This window comes from Silurus aristotelis (assembly GCF_946808225.1).
Source record: "Silurus aristotelis genome assembly, chromosome: 29".
Lineage (NCBI taxonomy): Eukaryota > Metazoa > Chordata > Actinopteri > Siluriformes > Siluridae > Silurus > Silurus aristotelis.
The window spans coordinates 6,863,224-6,881,835 of record NC_139602.1 but is presented as its reverse complement, the minus strand read 5'-3'; the positions used below and the strand labels follow the sequence as shown (position 1 = coordinate 6,881,835).

Below are 18,612 nucleotides of genomic sequence, written 5' to 3'. Positions count from 1 at the left end.
ATCATGTCTGATCATGTTACTCTTTTTAGATGTTCTTGCGTTTCTTGCATAAAAAAAATAGTTTTTTACTTAAAAAAATATTTGTTCATTAAATATGTAATGCACTTACAAATTTTATGATGGTCCACGACACCTTACTTCTTCAGACAGTTTAGTGATGTGACCTCACCCACTGACAAGGCCAAGGGTGCACTGCAACAGCAGAAACAACGTAAATACAGTAACACTCGTTGATTACAATTTTATATTTAATATTACATGCCAGCATATTTACCCAGTATGATTACCTCACAATGTCGCAGGAAATTTCCCCTTTTGCTTTCTATGGTAGACATTTTTTTGGTGTGCGTTTCTGCAATGTTTTGACCTTTCTTGTTAAGTCCCGCCTTCACGCACGCGATTGGTCAAACTGCTTCTCAATCATTGCCCTCGGCCCAACGGCATCAGCCAAGAGACAAAGCAAGGAGAAAATCCCTGTGTTTTTGTTTTGGTCGGGAAACGTGCACATTGACATGGCAAATAAGCTAAAACACAGAGCGGAGTTGGGTTCGCTGGATTAATTACAGGCGTAAGTTTGTTTTTAAAAATCCTAAGTGACTTTGTTAAGAAGCTTTGTGTGTAAACGTGACCGTTTAGGCAACATATTCTGCTGTATGAATGCAATATATATATATATATATATATATATATATATATATATATATATATATATATATATATATATATAAATAACAGAATGACAACAAAACAATCATGGACCTCGATGTCGAGTGGTGAATGGTAAGTGTTTAAAAAAAAATCTGTTGACGTATTATCCAACGTAATTCAAAAGTTAATTGGCAACAGGTGAATACAATTACAATGGCTAATCACATACGTTTTTAAATCTTAATGTTTGATGCAAGTTACATTAAAAAGTACTAAATAGGTTTCAGAATTGTGTTGTTATTGTTTTAGAACGTTGCTTGCCTTTCACAATCATTTAAGAACACTCATATGCATGGACAACGGATTTTATCTTATGAGGTGTGTTACCTTTAACCATATGGATGATGATGTATTCGTGCAAATTTTGTGATTGCTCTCTGAAGACAGTTTAGGGATATGTTAATCAAATCTTACACAGACATGAAGCAAATGCGCAATTTCCATGTTGCTTCCCAGAATCCAAATGCAAATTCTCAAAATACATTGCTCTCAAAGCTCATGTTTATCGCCACCACAAAAGACCACATACTCATTTTGATGATTCGATGGGCACGTTTGTTTGCAACAATACAGACTGTCAACAACAATTTACAGACATAAACAATGTCCTTTCTCATCTCAGGTCACATTTAGCCAAGGGAGAGGTGGTGTGTTGTCCTTTTGAAAAATGTGACAAAAATTTCAGTTTAGGATCAAGTTTCACGAAAGCACAGGCCGTCTACATTTGCACAATTACGGATTATGGATACTTTATCTGAGCAACCTTCTTCAGCATTTTTTGATGTTACTGAGGATGAGGTTGATGAAAGTGAATTCACAGACTCACTGACGAAATGTAACGCAAAGTCATTGTACATGAAAAATCTCTGCCTATTTTATATGCAGCTACAAGCCAAATACCTGGTGCCATCGTCAACCATTCAGATGATTGTGGAGGAATTCAGTGGTTTAAATTATATCTGTCATCAGTACACACAGAAGATGTTCAGGGAAATACTCAAGTCAAAAACGACCCTCTCACAATGTGATATTGAATCTGTGGTGCAGACTTTGCAAGGCCAAGATTTACATTCAGCTTGTAATTCCTTACTTTCCACAGAATACCAAAGAAGACAGTATTATCAGAAAAATCTTTCGTACGTGCATCCACAACGTATGTATCTTGGTTGTGATGAGAACCGAAACCAACGTTATATTATAACGTCAAATATTTTTATGTTGCTCAGCCTGGCCTTCCCCCATGCCTTGGCCACGACTTGTTTGAAGGTGTTGTAGCTATTGATCTTGCCTTTTTTTTTGGAATACTTTTTAAAAATTAAGTGTTTTTCATATACACAGCTGAACAGGAGACTTGCACAATTTAAATATCTGGATTCTGATGCTGGTTCTGCCCCCTCCAAGATATGTGAAAAAGGCAGAAAGTTAGGTGTTCAAGCAGCTGAGAACTGGTGTCTCCTCAGATTTCTTCCTGTCATAATTGGAGACAGAGTAGAGTCACAAGACCCTGTATGGCAACTGACTGTTAAGTTGAAAGAACTGGTTGAGCTAGTGTGTGCTCCCAAGATTACCACTGCACAGATTGCATATCTCAATGTCTTAACGGCAGAATATCTGGAAACGAGAAAGGAGCTGTTTCCTGGTGAAAATTTGAAACCAAAACATCATAACATGCTTCACTATACGTCACTCATTTTAAGTCTTGGACCTTTGATTCGTTTATGGTCATTGAGATTTGAAAGCAAACATTCCTACTTCAAAAGAAGTGTGAGAAGAACACAGAACTTCAAAAATGTATGCAAGACATTGTCACACAACCATCAACTTCTTCAAGCAGATCTTTTCAAGCAGTCATTTTTTTCACCAAAGCTTAAAAGTGTTGACTTGGCCACATACTCTCCTGATTTGTACAGTGATGCTGTGTGCAAAGCTGTTGAGACAAGCTTGCTTAATGAACCAGACTTTGTTTTAACACTGGTAGAATACAAGGGTACCCTGTACAGGAAAGGAAACTTAATTTAACAGATTGAGCTGATTTTCGTGAAAGATGATGAGGTGACTTTCCTTGTGACTCCCTGCCCCTCAGTGTATTTGCATGATTATGGACTTTATGAGATTTTGCCTGCGACAAAGGAATTAATTTGGGTAAATGCTGAGGAATGTCTGGATTATTATCCCTTAAATGAGTACAGTTTTATGGGACTGAAGGTCATTACTCTGAAGCACAGCGTTGTTCATCTGTAAAAAGGATAAACTGTCCTCTCCCAACAGAAATGAATGCATTGTTGACTTTTATTGAGAATGTGTTCCCAAACCCTATAACTTCAAAGCTAGCCATAGAGGGTTTGAACAGCCTAGGTGTGGAGACCATAGATGACCTACAGTTTTTGAAAGAGGATGATCTAGTTGGCTTTCTGAGACCGATTGAAGCAAGAAAACTAATAGCCCAAATCCCAAGTAAGTTTTCAAATCAATGGTTGTTTTTACATATTCACTAGTCAACATTTAAAGCGGATCAAAAAAGTTCATTAAGTTCACAAGAACAGGTATTGGTTTTAAGACAACTATTATGAAAGGTTTGATCCACTTTAAATGTTGACATGTGTACATGCATACAACTAGAAGAACTGGAAAAACAACAACCCAGTCTCTTTTATTCTGTACTTTGTTAGCTGTACGTATTACAGTATGTCAATGTTTTTTTTTTTGTATCTGTAGTATGGTTTTTAATGCAGTTTTTTGTTTATGCCATGTAGATATTGCTACCACTCTGCAAAACACTGCCAATGATTTGTCTGCTGAATACACTTCTGATGCATCAGGTTCACCTGCTCCTGGATGCTCAATTTCACCATCCAGCTCTTCAAGACGTGAGTAAAACGCTGATACAACATTAAACAATTCACAAACGTTTTGAAAGCAAAACATGTAATTTGTCAATTCTTGTAATTCATATACAGAGAATTTGCAATGTGAGCATGCCCAGCCTTTAACACGCCTGGCAAACAAATTGTGCCACACGTGCGGTTCACAGAGCGATATATGTATATGAACAAACCCGATTCCAAAAAAGTTGGCACACTGTAGAAATTGTGAGTAAAAAAGGAATGGAATAATTTACCTAAGAAGACCTAAGACAGTTGAGCAACTAGAAGCCTGTATTAGACAAGAATGGGACAACATTCCTATTCCTAAACTTAAGCAACTTGTCTCCTCAGTCCCCAGACGTTTGCAGACTGTTATAAAAAGAAGAGGGGATGCCACACAGTGGTAAACATGGCCTTGTCCCAACTTTTTTGGAATGTGTAGCTCTCATGAAATCCAAAATGAGCCAATATTTGGCATGACATTTCAAAATGTCTCACTTTCAACATTTGATATGTTATCTATATTCTATTGTGAATAAAATATAAGTTAATGAGATTTGTAAATTATTCTATTCCCTTTTTTACTTACAATTTCTACAGTGTCCCAACTTTTTTGGAATCGGGTTTGTTTATGTATATGTGTATATGTATACAAATCTGCAGATTTATTGTACACTAGTCAACATTTGAAGAGTTTTGGGTATTGGTTTTAAGACAACTATTATGAAAGGTTTTGATCCTCTTAAAATTTTGACTAGTGTAGTTTGATGGTAAAAATCAAACTGTGATGGCACGGGGCCTCAAAACATTGATTTTGGAAATTGCATACATTGTGATCCGTACATGTGCCACTGTGGTGATTACCTGGTGCATGAATGGCCAAAACGTCTCCAGTCGAGTCCACAGCTTATGCCAGCAGAGAGGGAAGACTGTTGTACATTGTTCAGAGCAACTACAGGGCCACAGTGCAGCAAATCACCAGCAACATGTTAAATGTGCCCATTTCATGCTAGTGATTTGTTGCACTCTGGTCCTGCGGTCCATGTGAAAAACAGTCTCCCCTCTGACAATAATGCATTGTGGACATGAAACAAGTCTGTGCACCACTTTAAATGCATACTCTATATAGTGGCACATGAACAACCCACAAAGCTCCATGCCATTTCTGTTTGTCCGTTATTAAACTTCAATAAATCTGCAGCTTGGGAATAGGCAATTTTGCCAAAAAATTACAGCTGCATGAAAAGTGTTCATCCTGTAACCTGTGGACATTGGTTTATCTTCTAGGTGACAGTAGCTGTGAAACTTCGTTTTATGACCATGACTGGCGTTATAGTTTTGATGTTCCATGGCAGAAAATGGCAGCAAGTTTTATGGAAAAGTTGCAAAATGGCGAAAGGCCAAGTTGCTCTGAGAGAAGACAGTTGGTCCGCATTGTTGCTTCTGAGATCCTGGAAGTCAGCAAATGTCCAGCAAAAAAACATGCATCAGAAATAGCCCGACAAATGGTGATTGCATACCCAAAGTCTTTCAGAGATGAGATTAATTCCCAAGTTGTAGGAAGTGGATATAATTCTCTCCTCAAACAACTGGTGTGTAGAATTGACAATTTTAAAAGAGCAAAAGCTATTAGTACCCCGCTTTGTGGTACTGTAGAAGTATCAACAAAGAAACGAAAATTGTTTTATGGTTGTATAAATTCTGAATCACAACTGCTAGTTGGAGAAACATCCGAATTGCAGCAGGAAAAGAAAGAGAAGTTGCTAGTAATGTTTCAAAATAATGAAAGTGATGTAAAGACAATCTATGACTTAATGACTTCTACTTACACCTCTCAAAGAAACAACATCCAATCTGGAAAGGAAACCAAAGATTTACTTGATGAGTGGCCATATCTTTTTCAGCCAGCAGGAATGAAAGCACACTTTAAAGAGCTCACTGGCATTGACATAAACAACAGCTTTGAAGAATCTGCTTCCAGTAAGTTCAGAAGAATATTGGAGTACTTTCAATTTCAGTGCACAGAAGGAGCAAGCAGAGCAGGGAGAATCCTCACAAAGTATAGAGCTGGAGGGGATCATGTTTGTGGGGCAGTGATGTTGCTGCTAACCCATTTCAAAAATGACCAAGACCACTTTCTTGTGATGGTAGAAGACACCTCTGTTCCAAGTGATATATGCTCAGAACAGCTTCCAGCAACACCATGTATAGTAGTGTGTGGTGGGTATTATTTACTATGATCTTGCAACACAATAATTCCTGGTTTCGGGTGACCAGAACTCACATTCTGTTAAATATTATGTCTTACTGATTTTGTGTTTGTTTAAAGGAGAGAACCCACTGACAGCCAGTGTGTACATGGTAGCAGTAGACCAGATGATTGTAAATGACCATCTCTTGAGTTTTACAGAAGCCCTGTATCTGATGTTCTCTCTTTACTATATATTGAACATCTGTTACCCTGTAGAACTGGGAGCCACACTAGAATTCTTGCAAAGTTAATTCATAGACTGCATTCCTTTGGTTAAGAAGCATACAACAATTATTTAAGGATATTGTTTGTGTTGTGTTTTAAAGGTGCATCTTTAGGATAAATCCTCATAAAGGTACCAAGGTGGAAAAGAGAGAGAAAAAGAGAGCGTACTCCGTCAACCCCAGAGTACTGAGTCTGACGTCAAAAATTGCTGCATTTGACTGGGGAGAGTAACAGGTATAGAAGCTCTGTTGTCTTGTATAGTAATGGTAGACTTCATCTTCTGTGTTTATCATTCATCGATGATAAAGTGCACCAAAGGACAATAATTTTTATAATTAAATCCAATAAATGTGATGTAATTGTCTGTGGCCAAAACTGAGAGTATTTGGTTAAGGCTTGTTGCTGTTTCTGCTCTTCTTTTGGTTTGGGTTTTAATTATAACTGTTGTGTCCCCACAGATGTGGTCTTTTAGAAGATTGACATGAGGACAGGACAGACCGACTTTTTATACATCAGTGCAGCGCTTTGTTCCTTAAATCATTTTTATTACCTTGTGATGTGATAAACTTCTAAATTATCAGAATCCAGGCCCAGTGTTTTTGTTTCTTTTAAATTGAACACATGCTTTATCCATTTTCCCCATGTGACATGTTCAGGATGATCAGAATCCAGGTCGACTTTTTTTTTTAATTGAACAAATTTGTGTTCTAAAACATGACTTTTGCTGGAAAGTGTTTTTCCATTGTTTGATCTTGAAGGTTTGCTATATAATAAAAAGCTGAAGTTGTTTACAGCAATACTCTGGCTACCATAATTTATTGTATACCATTTTACAAAAATTTGTTTTTTAAGAGTATTTTTTATTTGTTTTTTAGCATTACTTCTGTCACACAATATACAAAGATGTCCCTGTACATTTGGTTTAAATGGGGGTGCACGCCGAGGAAGTTTGAGAACCACTGGCTTATAGATTTGGCTTTTTTGTGATTTAAAAAAAAGCCATTTATTTGCAATGAAAATTTAGAAAATGTTTGAAAAGTGGAAATAAAGTGCTTTAAGAGAAGTGTTTATTAAAAATAAAGTATTTATTGGGTAGGCTTAGGGGTGTAGAAGGGCTTTTATCCTCACAACAATGTAGCATCCATTTAACAATTTTAATAAATATAATCATTTGCACTCTATGATAATTATTGGATCCTGTTAATCTACAAAAATACTTAGGTGCAACTATCTGCCAATATAGATAGCATCTAATTAGTATTTACACTTACTGCAAATTTGATAATTATATTTATTAAATGAAAATTATTTAAACCCAATGTAAATAGCATTACGTAAAAATGCTGATATTGTCCCTTAGTAAAAATAAAAATATATCTGTATTTTTCTTAGTGTAAAAGCATCTACAGCTGGTTATTTCAGATTTTGATATGAAAATCATGACAATTAGCTTGCCTTAACAATAAATGGTTTTCCAGAAGTGGTGTAACAAGTGGGTTGGACAGGAGTGTGTGTTTGGATACCAAGTCGCAACACGCCGGCCGCGAGACTCGAACCGGTACCTCTTGGGTTACAAGCCCGACTCTCTAACCACTAAGCTACAACTGCCCCCACAGTAATAAAATGCTGTAACAGCCACAAGAGAAAACTGATGCCTTTCGCCACTAACCACAGCGGCAAAAAAAAGAACTAAAAAAATTTGATTTTATAAACAACACAGTCCAGCGCCAAATCGCCTCTTTAACAAACGAACGATATGTATGACATGCAAAAAAACAATAGTAGGCTAAACACTGACTATAAATCAAGGAAACAACATAGTACATTGTGTCGGATCACCAATGAAGTTTAGAAAAGATGCGCAATTTAACCTAATCTCTTCAGTGGCACGTGGCACTAGTGTGGAGCTTCGTTTATTTGATGCTTGTTTCAAAGTCCTTGGTTCGAATCTGTATTTTATACCTTTTGGTATCACAAATCACATCGAAAAGGCATTTATTTTCAACAAAAATGAAGTAGAAATAAAGTGTCTAACGAGTGTTTAATAAAACACTGTATACTATTATTGCATCCTGTTAATGTACACAATTACTGAGATGCAAACAGAATCTGCCAAAATATAGAATATAGCATCTAATTACTATTTACACTTATTGCAAACTATCGCGACATTTACATGATGTAAATATAATATATAGCTATTTGTTTTTAGTGTAAATCACAACTGTTGCTTTTTGCATAGTCACTGCCTAATTCAACTGGAAAAATGTAGGCTATATTTGGTGTTAATGTATGCATTTTTAGTGGAATTTCACCGTTCTGCTGAAAATGTGATATGACTGTGAAATTCTACTGGTTTTCTTTGTAAAACTAAATTTTTTTTCAACTCTGACCAAAAAATATACAGGAATGTTTTTTTAAGGACATGTCAGGATAACAATAGACAACAATTACTGTTATTTAAAGGAAAATTTAATTTTTTTGCAGTAACAAATTTAAATAGTTAAAAAACAGGGAAAATGTACATTAGATGTCAAAGTTAGCATTTTAATGGAATTTTACAGTTCTGATCAAAATGTCATAATACTGTTAAATTCTACCGTTTTTTTCTGTAAAAATACATTTATTTTTTACAGTGTACTTCAAATAAATAATACAATAATAAAATATTTTTGTCATTTATTAGTACAAAATCGAAACTACCAGATTTTTCCAGTTAGACTAGTCCAGTTCCAAATGAAAAGTCGCAAACTAACGAGGTTGTGAGTGTCAAGGTCGCAAATATCTAGATTCCACTCTATTTATATATAAAAGGAGAGAGAGAGAGAGAGAGAGAGAGAGAGAGAGAGAGCAACAGACTCACCTTCAGTGATTTGAAGCTGTATGAGGAGGAGAAGAAAACACACCTGCATTCTTACTGAGGACCAGAACCCACACATTAATCCAAAGACTGTATTAGAGCTGAACACACACTGACCAACTGCTTCACCACGTCTGATCATAATGAACACACTCCATAGATCACACTCACAGTTCACACAGGAAGTGCAAAATTAGCAACATGGCCTTGACGACAGAATCGAGGAAGTTTCTTATGTCTTTTGCACATTAGAACTGAGTCTATTCTCTGAATACTTACATTATCAATCATCTAACGGCAATAAACTATTAAACATTATTCAGTTTCATGCCTTAAATAAAAGTGATAGTAATCTGCAGTCTACTGCACCACTGATTTGATTTTTCAGTCTAGTGGCCTTTCATGGTTACTGCACCAATAAAGCTAATTATATAAGTTCATGGTTTTTTTTCAAGGTCAAGTCAAGTTTATTTCTATAGCGCTTTTCACAACAGACATTGTCCCAAAGAGACGTCACAAGCAGAATGCGCTGCAGGGATGCCGGCAGTGTAGCTTAGAGATGCTTAGGACTTCAGCACGAAGCAGGACCGGTCATACCAACCGCTAAACATCAACGGGACCCCAGTGAAAAGAGTGGACTGTTTCTGGTACCTAGGTCTTCACATCACACAGGACCTGTCACACCAACACCCTGGTGAAGAAAGCCCGGCAGTGTCTGTACCATCTGAGACGCTTAAAGGACTTTAAACTACCCTCTCAGGTGCTAAAGACTTTTTACACCTGCACCATTGAGAGCATTCTGATGGGTAGCATCACTTCCTGGTTCGGGAACAGCACCATGCAGGACAGGCGAGCCCTCCAGAGGGTGTTGCATTCAGCTGAACTTACCATCCACACCAAGCTCCCTGACCTCCAGGACATCTACAGCATGCGGTGCTGGACCAGAGCCAGGAAGATTATGAAGGACCTCAGCCATCCCAATAATGGACTCTTTTCTTTGTTGAAACGCTTCCGCTCCCTGAAAGTGAACACAGAGAGAATGAGGAGGAGCTTCTTCCCGCAGGCTATTTAAAGTTTAAACCAGGAAACACCCAGGATCTAAAAGCTGGGCCACTCTCTCCATCATCACACTTTTTTCTCCGCACATATTTTTCTTTTTGCACTACAACACTTTAAACTCTAACTCGCACAGCACAGTGCACTTTATATTTTATCCCACACCATACCGCACACGGACACTTTATACCACACCATACCGCACACAAACACTTTAAGGACAATTACATAAACCACCTTAAATTGTTTACTGTTTTACTGTTAGTGCCGCAAACATATTTTGTATATACACCTTTATTCCATATATCTTTATATATTCTTATATTTTTATATAGTTTTTTTTATACTTTATTTATCTGCCCTCTTTTTCCTTGTATTATTTTTCTTCCCTTCCTATTCCCTCAAGCTGGACCATCGTAAAAAGCATTTCACTGCATGTCGTACCCTGTATGTATGTGTATGTAACAAATACGATTTGATTTGATTGAATTGATTTGACTTCTGCCCCCTGCCGGTAAAAATCCAAATCGAACAAGTCTATTATATTAATAGTATTTTATCCAGGAACACCAAAAACAGACATCTAATGATAATAATACTTTGTCTCACCGAAACCTGGATTAAACCATGGTGTGGTACTGCAAGCACACAAAAATAAACATCTCCGCACCTCTTATGTTGCGTGACTGGAAAGAGGTTTCAGACGGTTGTTTTGTGTGAGAATATGTAATGTAATTACGCAATTTCCAGAATAGCATTTAACTTGAAAGTCTGTAGTTCCGCTTTCAGTAAAAATACGTGAAATGTGGAGAAATGGTCAGGGGAGGGGGAAGGACTGGAGCAGATCATCATTACCTGCCATTTACTGTACCAAGTCAAGTCAAGTCAAGAAGCTTTTATTGTCATTCAACCATGTATAGCTGATGCAGTACACAGTGAAATGAGACAACGTTTCTCCTGAACCCAGGTGCTACATAAAACAACATAAAACAACAGTCACAGAACAGAAGAACACAGGGCCAGGAACTAAGATCCTCGCCACATAAAGTGCATGTGTGCAACTGGTGAAAACAGTGCAAAGACATCACAAGACAGTGCGAGACAACACAGGACAGTGCAGGACAATACAAAATACACAAAATATAAAAATAAAAACAACAATAGCTCCGCCAGTAAAACCTGTCGTAACAAAATAAGGTGCACAGTAGCAGAAAAATGTAAACAGAGAAATGTAAACAATTGTGCAATTCTACAATAGCGGCAATCAAAAATAAAGTGATCAGTGACCAAAGGATTTGGAGAGAATATTGTGCAAAGAGAGCAAGTCCCGGAAGATCAGCAACAAACAACAAACGGCATGTAAACACCACCAGCACTGTGGATACTCCATGCATCCCTCATAGAAAACCTTTTCAACCTTTAGTCATCTGGGAAAAGGTACTGAAGCTTTCAGACATTCAAGACCAGACTGAGCCATTGTCTCTTCTCTAATGCATCTAGTTCCTCAGTATTTAAATACTGAACCAACACCTGATATCTCGCCCCAAACATACACTTTTATACTGTCATGTGGTGCAAAAGATAAACTCCATTGACTTGACTAAGTTTACAGAATTTTATTGAAAAATCTTGTTTAAAGGTGTTGAAAAATACATCGTCAAATAATGTTTTTCAACATTGAACACTGACATTTGACTAATAAAAAAATAATAAAATAATAATAATAATAAAAAAGAAATAAAATAAAAAAATAATAACAAAAATTATTTAGGAAGATATTAAACTTCTGCTTTCAAGGTTTAAAAAATGATGGACAATTAAAAAATATATATTACATAAAAGCATAAAAAGTGCAAAAAAATCTGATTATATATTGCAACAGATTATTATTACTTTTTATTATTATTGTTGCAAGTATATTAGTAAATTTTTAAAGCAAATATTCTTTTTATATGTTAGATCAGCCCAGTTTCACCCCACATCGTCACATAACGATGTTGCCTCGGATGGTGTAGACATCGACGCAGAAGGGAGACCCTTTGCGTCGCTTTTCAACGTAGATGGCCGTCCTATACACTTAATCACTTATTATTTATAATAAATATTATCTATATTAATAAACACTTATTATTTATAATAATAAGTGTATCGGATTATTTATACTATATTTAATAAATAATAATAATGTTACGAAATATCCACTACATACAACCTATTTGTTGGTTGTCCCCTGGTTGGTCGTCCAAATCCCAAGATGACCCAAACCCTAACCCCAACCCAAACCCAAACCCTAACCTTAATCCGAAGATGAGGGATTGAAGTGTATAGGACGGGCATCTACATTGAAAAGCGACGCGGGATTTGCATTGAAGTGTATAGGAGGGCCATCTACGTTGAAAAGCGATGTGAAGGGGCTCCCTTCTGCGTCGGATGTCTACGCCATCCAAGGCAACGTCGATATCCGACGATGTGGGGTTAGACTGTGTAGGTTAGATTGTATACATGTGTAGACATAATAATAATGTATGTGTTTGTGTGTGTGTGTGTGTGTGTGTGTGTTTGTGTGTTAGTTAGTTTTGATGCTAGCATATACTGTAGTATCTCCTGTTTCCACTAGAGGGAGTGTTGCTTTTCGAGTGTTCTTGTGGACAGTCACAGTCGAGTACGTAACATCATCCTACAGGAATTGAGCATGAATAACACATTATTACACACTTATGTACTTATTCACACACACACACACACACACACACACACACACACACACACACACTATGTAAGATCCACTTAGAATAATACACACCTTTTCTTCTGCTTTGGTGTCTTTAGGTGGCTGATTTATCGATGCATACAGAACAGCAGAATCATTATGTAAAATACAAATATGTAACATTAAACATTACAACCAAACTCTAACACACACACACACACACCCACCCACACACACAAACCAACCCACCCAGCCACCCAGCCACCCACACACACACACACACACACACACACACACACACACACACACACACACCCATCAACAATAAATCAGTAACACAGATTGTCCCAAGCACTCAGAAATGCTCACCTGTTCGTGTACTGCATCAGAAGTGGGTTCTGATGTTACATTTAAGTTCAGAGGTTTGGTACGATCCTACAAAAACACACACACACACACACACACACACACACACACACACACACACACACACACACACACACACACACACACACAGACACACACACAGACACACACACAGACACACACACAGACACACACACAGACACACACACACACACACACACAGACACACACAGCAAACTTAAGTCTTGTAACAAACAAATTCAGCTGAGTGAGTAAAAACTGATAAATGTATGTATTCACCTGCTTCTTCTGCATCCTCTGTCCTGTTTGTCCTTCACCTATCTGTTCTCTTCTCTGTCCTATAGAATGAAACCAGTAAATGTGTGTGTGTGTGTTTGTGTGTGTGTGTGTGTGTGTGTGTATACCTCTGTGTTTCCAGTACATGACTCCTCCAACAATCAGCAGCAGCAGCAGCAGAACCACAACAACAACATAGCTGATGATGTTTTTTGAATCTAAGAAAACAGTAACAACAATAACACAGAGTGAGGTACAGAAGTATACATTATAGAAATCGATTTATTTCTTTACAGCTGCTTTGGGACACTGTCCATTGTTAAAATCATTATAGAAAAAAAAAATTACACTGAATTGAATATATTTTCCCTCAATGCATTTTTTTTCTGCCTCGATTTATTAAACTACAATATTAACTTCACATTATGTTACACACGAGGATGCAATTGTTTTCTTAGCAACCGTTTCATTTCAAAACCCTAAAGTTTGCATATTTATGTATTTTAAATCTCAGATCATAAGGACTCATCTTTCTGGAAAACTGTAAACTTTTATGCACGTTTTTACATAAACACGGCTTAATTCAAATGACGTTCTACCCTGGAGAAATGCAAGTGGACTCAAATGATAACTACTTAATGCTTGATATGTTTGTTCGAGTGGTTTAAAGTCAGTGCAAAACATGCATTAAGAGAGGATTTGGAAAAATGAAAACTTTTCCAAGTTCACTGGACGTCATATTTAAAAGCCATACAACACATGTTTATATTGAATGAACTCAGGAATTTAGATAAAGTATGAAGTATGTAAATATTAAAACTGTTAATAAAGATAATAGTGAATAGATTATTACTTTGAGACTGTGAATTTGTGTAGCTTTTGGTCACCAGGCCTGGTTTTACAGCTGAGACAAAAAGACAAAAATAAGTGTAGTTTTTGAGTTAAGTGTTCTTGCTCTAAGGTGAAGCAGTAAATAACACTAAAGAAACAGACTTTCTGTTAGAGTGGTGTTTAGTACCTGGTTCAGCAGTGGTTTGGATTGTTGTTGTGGATGGTAAAGGTCTTTTTGGAGCCTCTGCAAGAAGAGAAATATTTACTAAATTAGAAATTAATCCAGGAATCATAATCAGATGTGAATGTGGGTCAGAACACAAACACAAATAATATATAATCAGAATCAGAAATACAGATGAGGGGCAGAACATGAGCAGATGTGATTTTAACACTTTATTCCTTTTCCATAAATATATAAACATATTTAAAGACATTTTATTATACAGCAGTAGTCAAAATATTTTAAATATATTTTGGATAAACACTAGAGTCAATTTCCGATTAATTAAATATAAAAGGTTGTTTTACTTGTTACTGTGAGAAGGATGTCCTTAACACTGTTGATGATGTCACACCTGTAATCTCCTTCATCCTCTACAGTCAGGTGTGATATGAGTAGAGAGAGATTTCCTGGAGGATGATTATTAATGAGCTGAACTCTGTGTGTGTAGAGATTTGTCTGGTCATTTGGGAAGATTTCTTTATAATTAGATTTTTTATAAAAGGTCCATCTAAGAGTTTGTGGCTTGGCTTGTAGTTGAGAGCAGGAGCAGGGCAGAAGAACAGAATGTCCCACATATCCAGTCACATCCACTGTCTCATGATTCAGTGTGCAACCTGGAGAATAAACAAACATCAACATATTGCATTACTGTTACAACATCAGATTAATATGTCATGAGATTATCACTGAAGTTACATTGTGAATAAAAATGAGTTATTTACCTTTAACAGTGAGTCTGATGTATCTGTATTCACTCTCTGTGTTACACCTGTATTCTCCTCCATCCTTCACAGTCAGGTGTGATATGAGCAGCGAGAGATTTCCTGAACTCTGATCATTAACCAGCTGAAATCTGTCTTTGTACTGTTCACTGTCAGGAGATATCTGTACCCAGTCATTCGAATCAATGTATTTCTCCCATGTGAAGTTCTGAGTTTTGGTGTGGAGGTCAGTGCAGGAGCAGGGCAGCAGTACTGAGTCTCCTGTGTATGCAGTGATCTCTTCTGTCCCTCTATTTCCTTCCAGACTGCAGCCTGTAGGAACACACCAGTTAATGATCTGTTAAGTTCACCATCTGCAGCAACTCTACAGAACTACAGACAACCTGTAACTCCTAAACTCACTAAAGTAGGAATGTGACTGCAGATGAAATTGTGAAGAGTGTTTTAACTAATTTACTTTTGTTCATAAAGTTTGTCTGAAATGTTCACAAATGTAAAACATTTAAAATAAGCAACATATTACTAATGTTTTCTGGAATAATGATGAATCTGAAAATGAAATAAAATCCATTAGATTTAAGTGGTAATGACTTACATCATTAAATTCTTATTTAGATTCTTAAATATGAGAAAAAGTGAGAGAACAAGAGAGAGAGAGAGAGAGAGAGAGAGAGAGAGAGAGAGAGAGAGAGAGAGAGAGAGAGAGAGAGAGAGAGAGAGAGAGAGAGAAAACAGCAGACTGACCTTCAGTGAAGTGGAAGAGAAGAAGGAGATAAAAACACATCAGCATTTTTATAAATTAGTGTCTACAATTCAGGAATGTTCCTAAGAATCTGCGCACTGTGTTCAAATGTAGTCTCACGATTGCGCTTCAATACCCACATGCCTGCACACACACACACACACACACACACACACACACACACACACACACACACACACACACACACACACACACACACACACACACACCACAAGTGTTGATGTAATAGTTTCCATTACTTGTTTAATGGTTACTTCCTCTTTCATGTTTTATCACATGATGCAGCAATTACACACATGAAAACATGAAAGTTCAAAAACACTATTTATTAATTGAGACACATGTTCCTTTTGTTTTTATGCATCAAACCAGTTAAAAGACAAAAACACACAAGTATTGGACTGTGAACGACTGTGAGAAAGTTCTGTGGACAGATTAGTTAAAATTTGGCATCTTTGGTTCTAACAGAAGAAGATGAAGAACAGGATTGAAGATGTTAGCAGACTGCTTCACACCCACAGTCAAACAGGTCTAAGTGACTACTTGCAGATTACTTGTGTGTGTAGGTCATTAAGTGATCTGGTACGTTGTTTGCTTTGTTAATCACATTTAAATGAATATTCTTTTTTTTTTTTGTACAAGAGCAATCATTATGCTGAAGATATCACACTGCTAGATCTTAGTGCTGCATTCGGCACTATAGATCATGATCTCCTCCTAGATCACTTACAAAATTATATCGGCATTCAGGGACAGGCATTAAGCTGGTTTAAATCCCACCTGTTAAATTGTTACCATTTTGTAGCCTTAAATGGAGAGCTATCCAGGTTAATGCTAGTCAATTATGGCGTGCCACAAGGTTTAGTTCTAGGACCCCTGCTTTTCACAATATACATGCTTCCCTTAGGAAATATTATTAGAAGGCATAGAATTAGCTTCCATTGTTATGCTGATAATACCCAGCTATATATCTCATCAAAACCAGGAGATACAGCTTAATTAGCTCGGATAACTGAGTGTGTTAAAGAAATAAGAGATTGGATGACCCATAACTTTCTGCTATTAAATTCTGATAAGACAGAGATTTTGGTCATTGGCTCAAAAACCAGTACACAGAAGCTCCAGCATTTCAATCTGCATTTAGACGGATGTTCTGTAACTACTAGTTCAACGGTAAAAGACCTGGGAGTTATTTTAGACAGCAACTTGTCTTTCAAATATCAGATCAACCAAGTTACAAAAGCAGCCTTCTTTCACCTTAGAAATATTTCTAAGCTAAGAAACGTTATCTATATCTGATGCAGAGAAGCTCCTCCACGCGTTCATGACCTCCATCATAGACTATTGTAATGCATTACTAGGTGGATGTCCTGCATCATTAATAAACAAGCTTCAGGTAGTTCAGAATGTGGCAGCCAGAGTTCTCACAAGGTCAAGAAAATATGATCATATAACCCCAATCTTATCATCCCTACACTGGCTTCCTGTTAAGTTTCAAATAGATTACAAACTACTACTTCTTACTTATAAAGCCCTAAATTCTTTGGCTCCCATGTATCTATCCAATCTTTTAACAAACTACAATCCATCACGCTCCCTGAGATCTTCACTAAAGAAGTCCACTAAAGGTGGTAGATCATTCTCACATTTACCTTCTAAACTCTGGAATAGTCTTCCTGACAGTGTTCGGGGCTCAGACACACTCTCCCATTTTAAGTGCAGATTAAAAACATATATTTTTAGCAAAGCCTACACATAACATACGTCTCACATCATAACCTTGTGCTCCAGAACATGTGATCACATGCATATTATCAACTTGTGCTGTTAATTTCACCCCCCACCAGGCTGTTTGGTTTAATATGTATGTTTTGCCATTTATCTCAATAGGGCTGATTATTTGCCCCTTACCCATTGTTCCCAGGGTTATCAATGAATGCAGGGTATATGAGCGCAATCTACTGCTCACACCGGACGAGTGGATATACGAGCGTGTGGGGCGAATGCCGGCCAAACTGTGGTGGGTCGGATTCCCCATTAATTTTCTATTGGGGTTGAAATTTTCCAATATCTCCGAGCAGGTCTGGGGTTCGAGGGGTATACGGTTGTGACCCACTCGCCGATATAGGACACATGTTTTCTGCCCCATTAATTTTATATGGAAATAAAAAACTATGCCTTTTTGGTCATGTGATTGAAAACAGCTGGGGCAAATCAGACCATACATTTTGAGGTATCATTCGTGGTGCAGGGGCAAAAACTGCAGGACGAGTTATAAAAAAATGTGTCCTTTTCATGCACCACAAATAATAAAATCTTGAGTAAAGAATAAGACAGAGAGAGAGAGAGAGAGAGAGAGAGAGAGAGAGAGAGAGAGAGAAAGAAAGAGAGAGAGCACAGACTTACCTTTTGTTATATGAAGCTGTAATCTTAATGTAAACTCGAACCCACACATTAATCCAAAGAGAGAACTACAGCTAAACACACACTGACTGACTGCTGCATGTGTCTGATCATAATGAACGCTCTAAACATCTCACACTGCAAGTTTCCTCCTTTACTTTTCTTACACCTCCACAGGAAGTGCTATCATCCACAGGAAGTGTAAACTTAGCATAATGTTACTGACCATGCGAAAGTGTGTAAAATACAAAGTAGGCCAAAAGCACAATGCTGCACAGAAACACACAAAACCAAAACACTGTAATTAAACAGGAAAATGACAAAAGACAC

The 18,612-nt window shown here is 37.1% G+C and overlaps 2 protein-coding genes across 6 annotated transcripts in view; one reads left to right on the top strand and one right to left on the bottom strand.

The window, feature by feature from the left end:
• LOC310722610 (uncharacterized protein) overlaps positions 1-18,612 on the top strand; it is a 676,055-nt gene that overhangs the window by 55,322 nt on the left and 602,121 nt on the right. The window lies entirely within an intron of this gene.
• LOC310722505 (uncharacterized protein) overlaps positions 1-18,612 on the bottom strand; it is a 43,366-nt gene that overhangs the window by 15,218 nt on the left and 9,536 nt on the right. For 2 of the 4 annotated variants that reach the window (XM_083535032.1, XM_083535030.1), the window contains exon 1: positions 8,912-9,279. In XM_083535032.1, the coding sequence (XP_083391158.1) occupies positions 8,912-9,050 (139 nt within the window). In that variant the 5' untranslated portion in view covers positions 9,051-9,279. Of the gene's footprint in view, positions 1-8,911; positions 9,280-14,355; positions 14,413-14,699; positions 15,009-15,116; positions 15,429-18,612 lie in introns of those variants that run through there. The other 2 variants (XM_083535033.1, XM_083535034.1) reach the window with 2 other exon arrangements.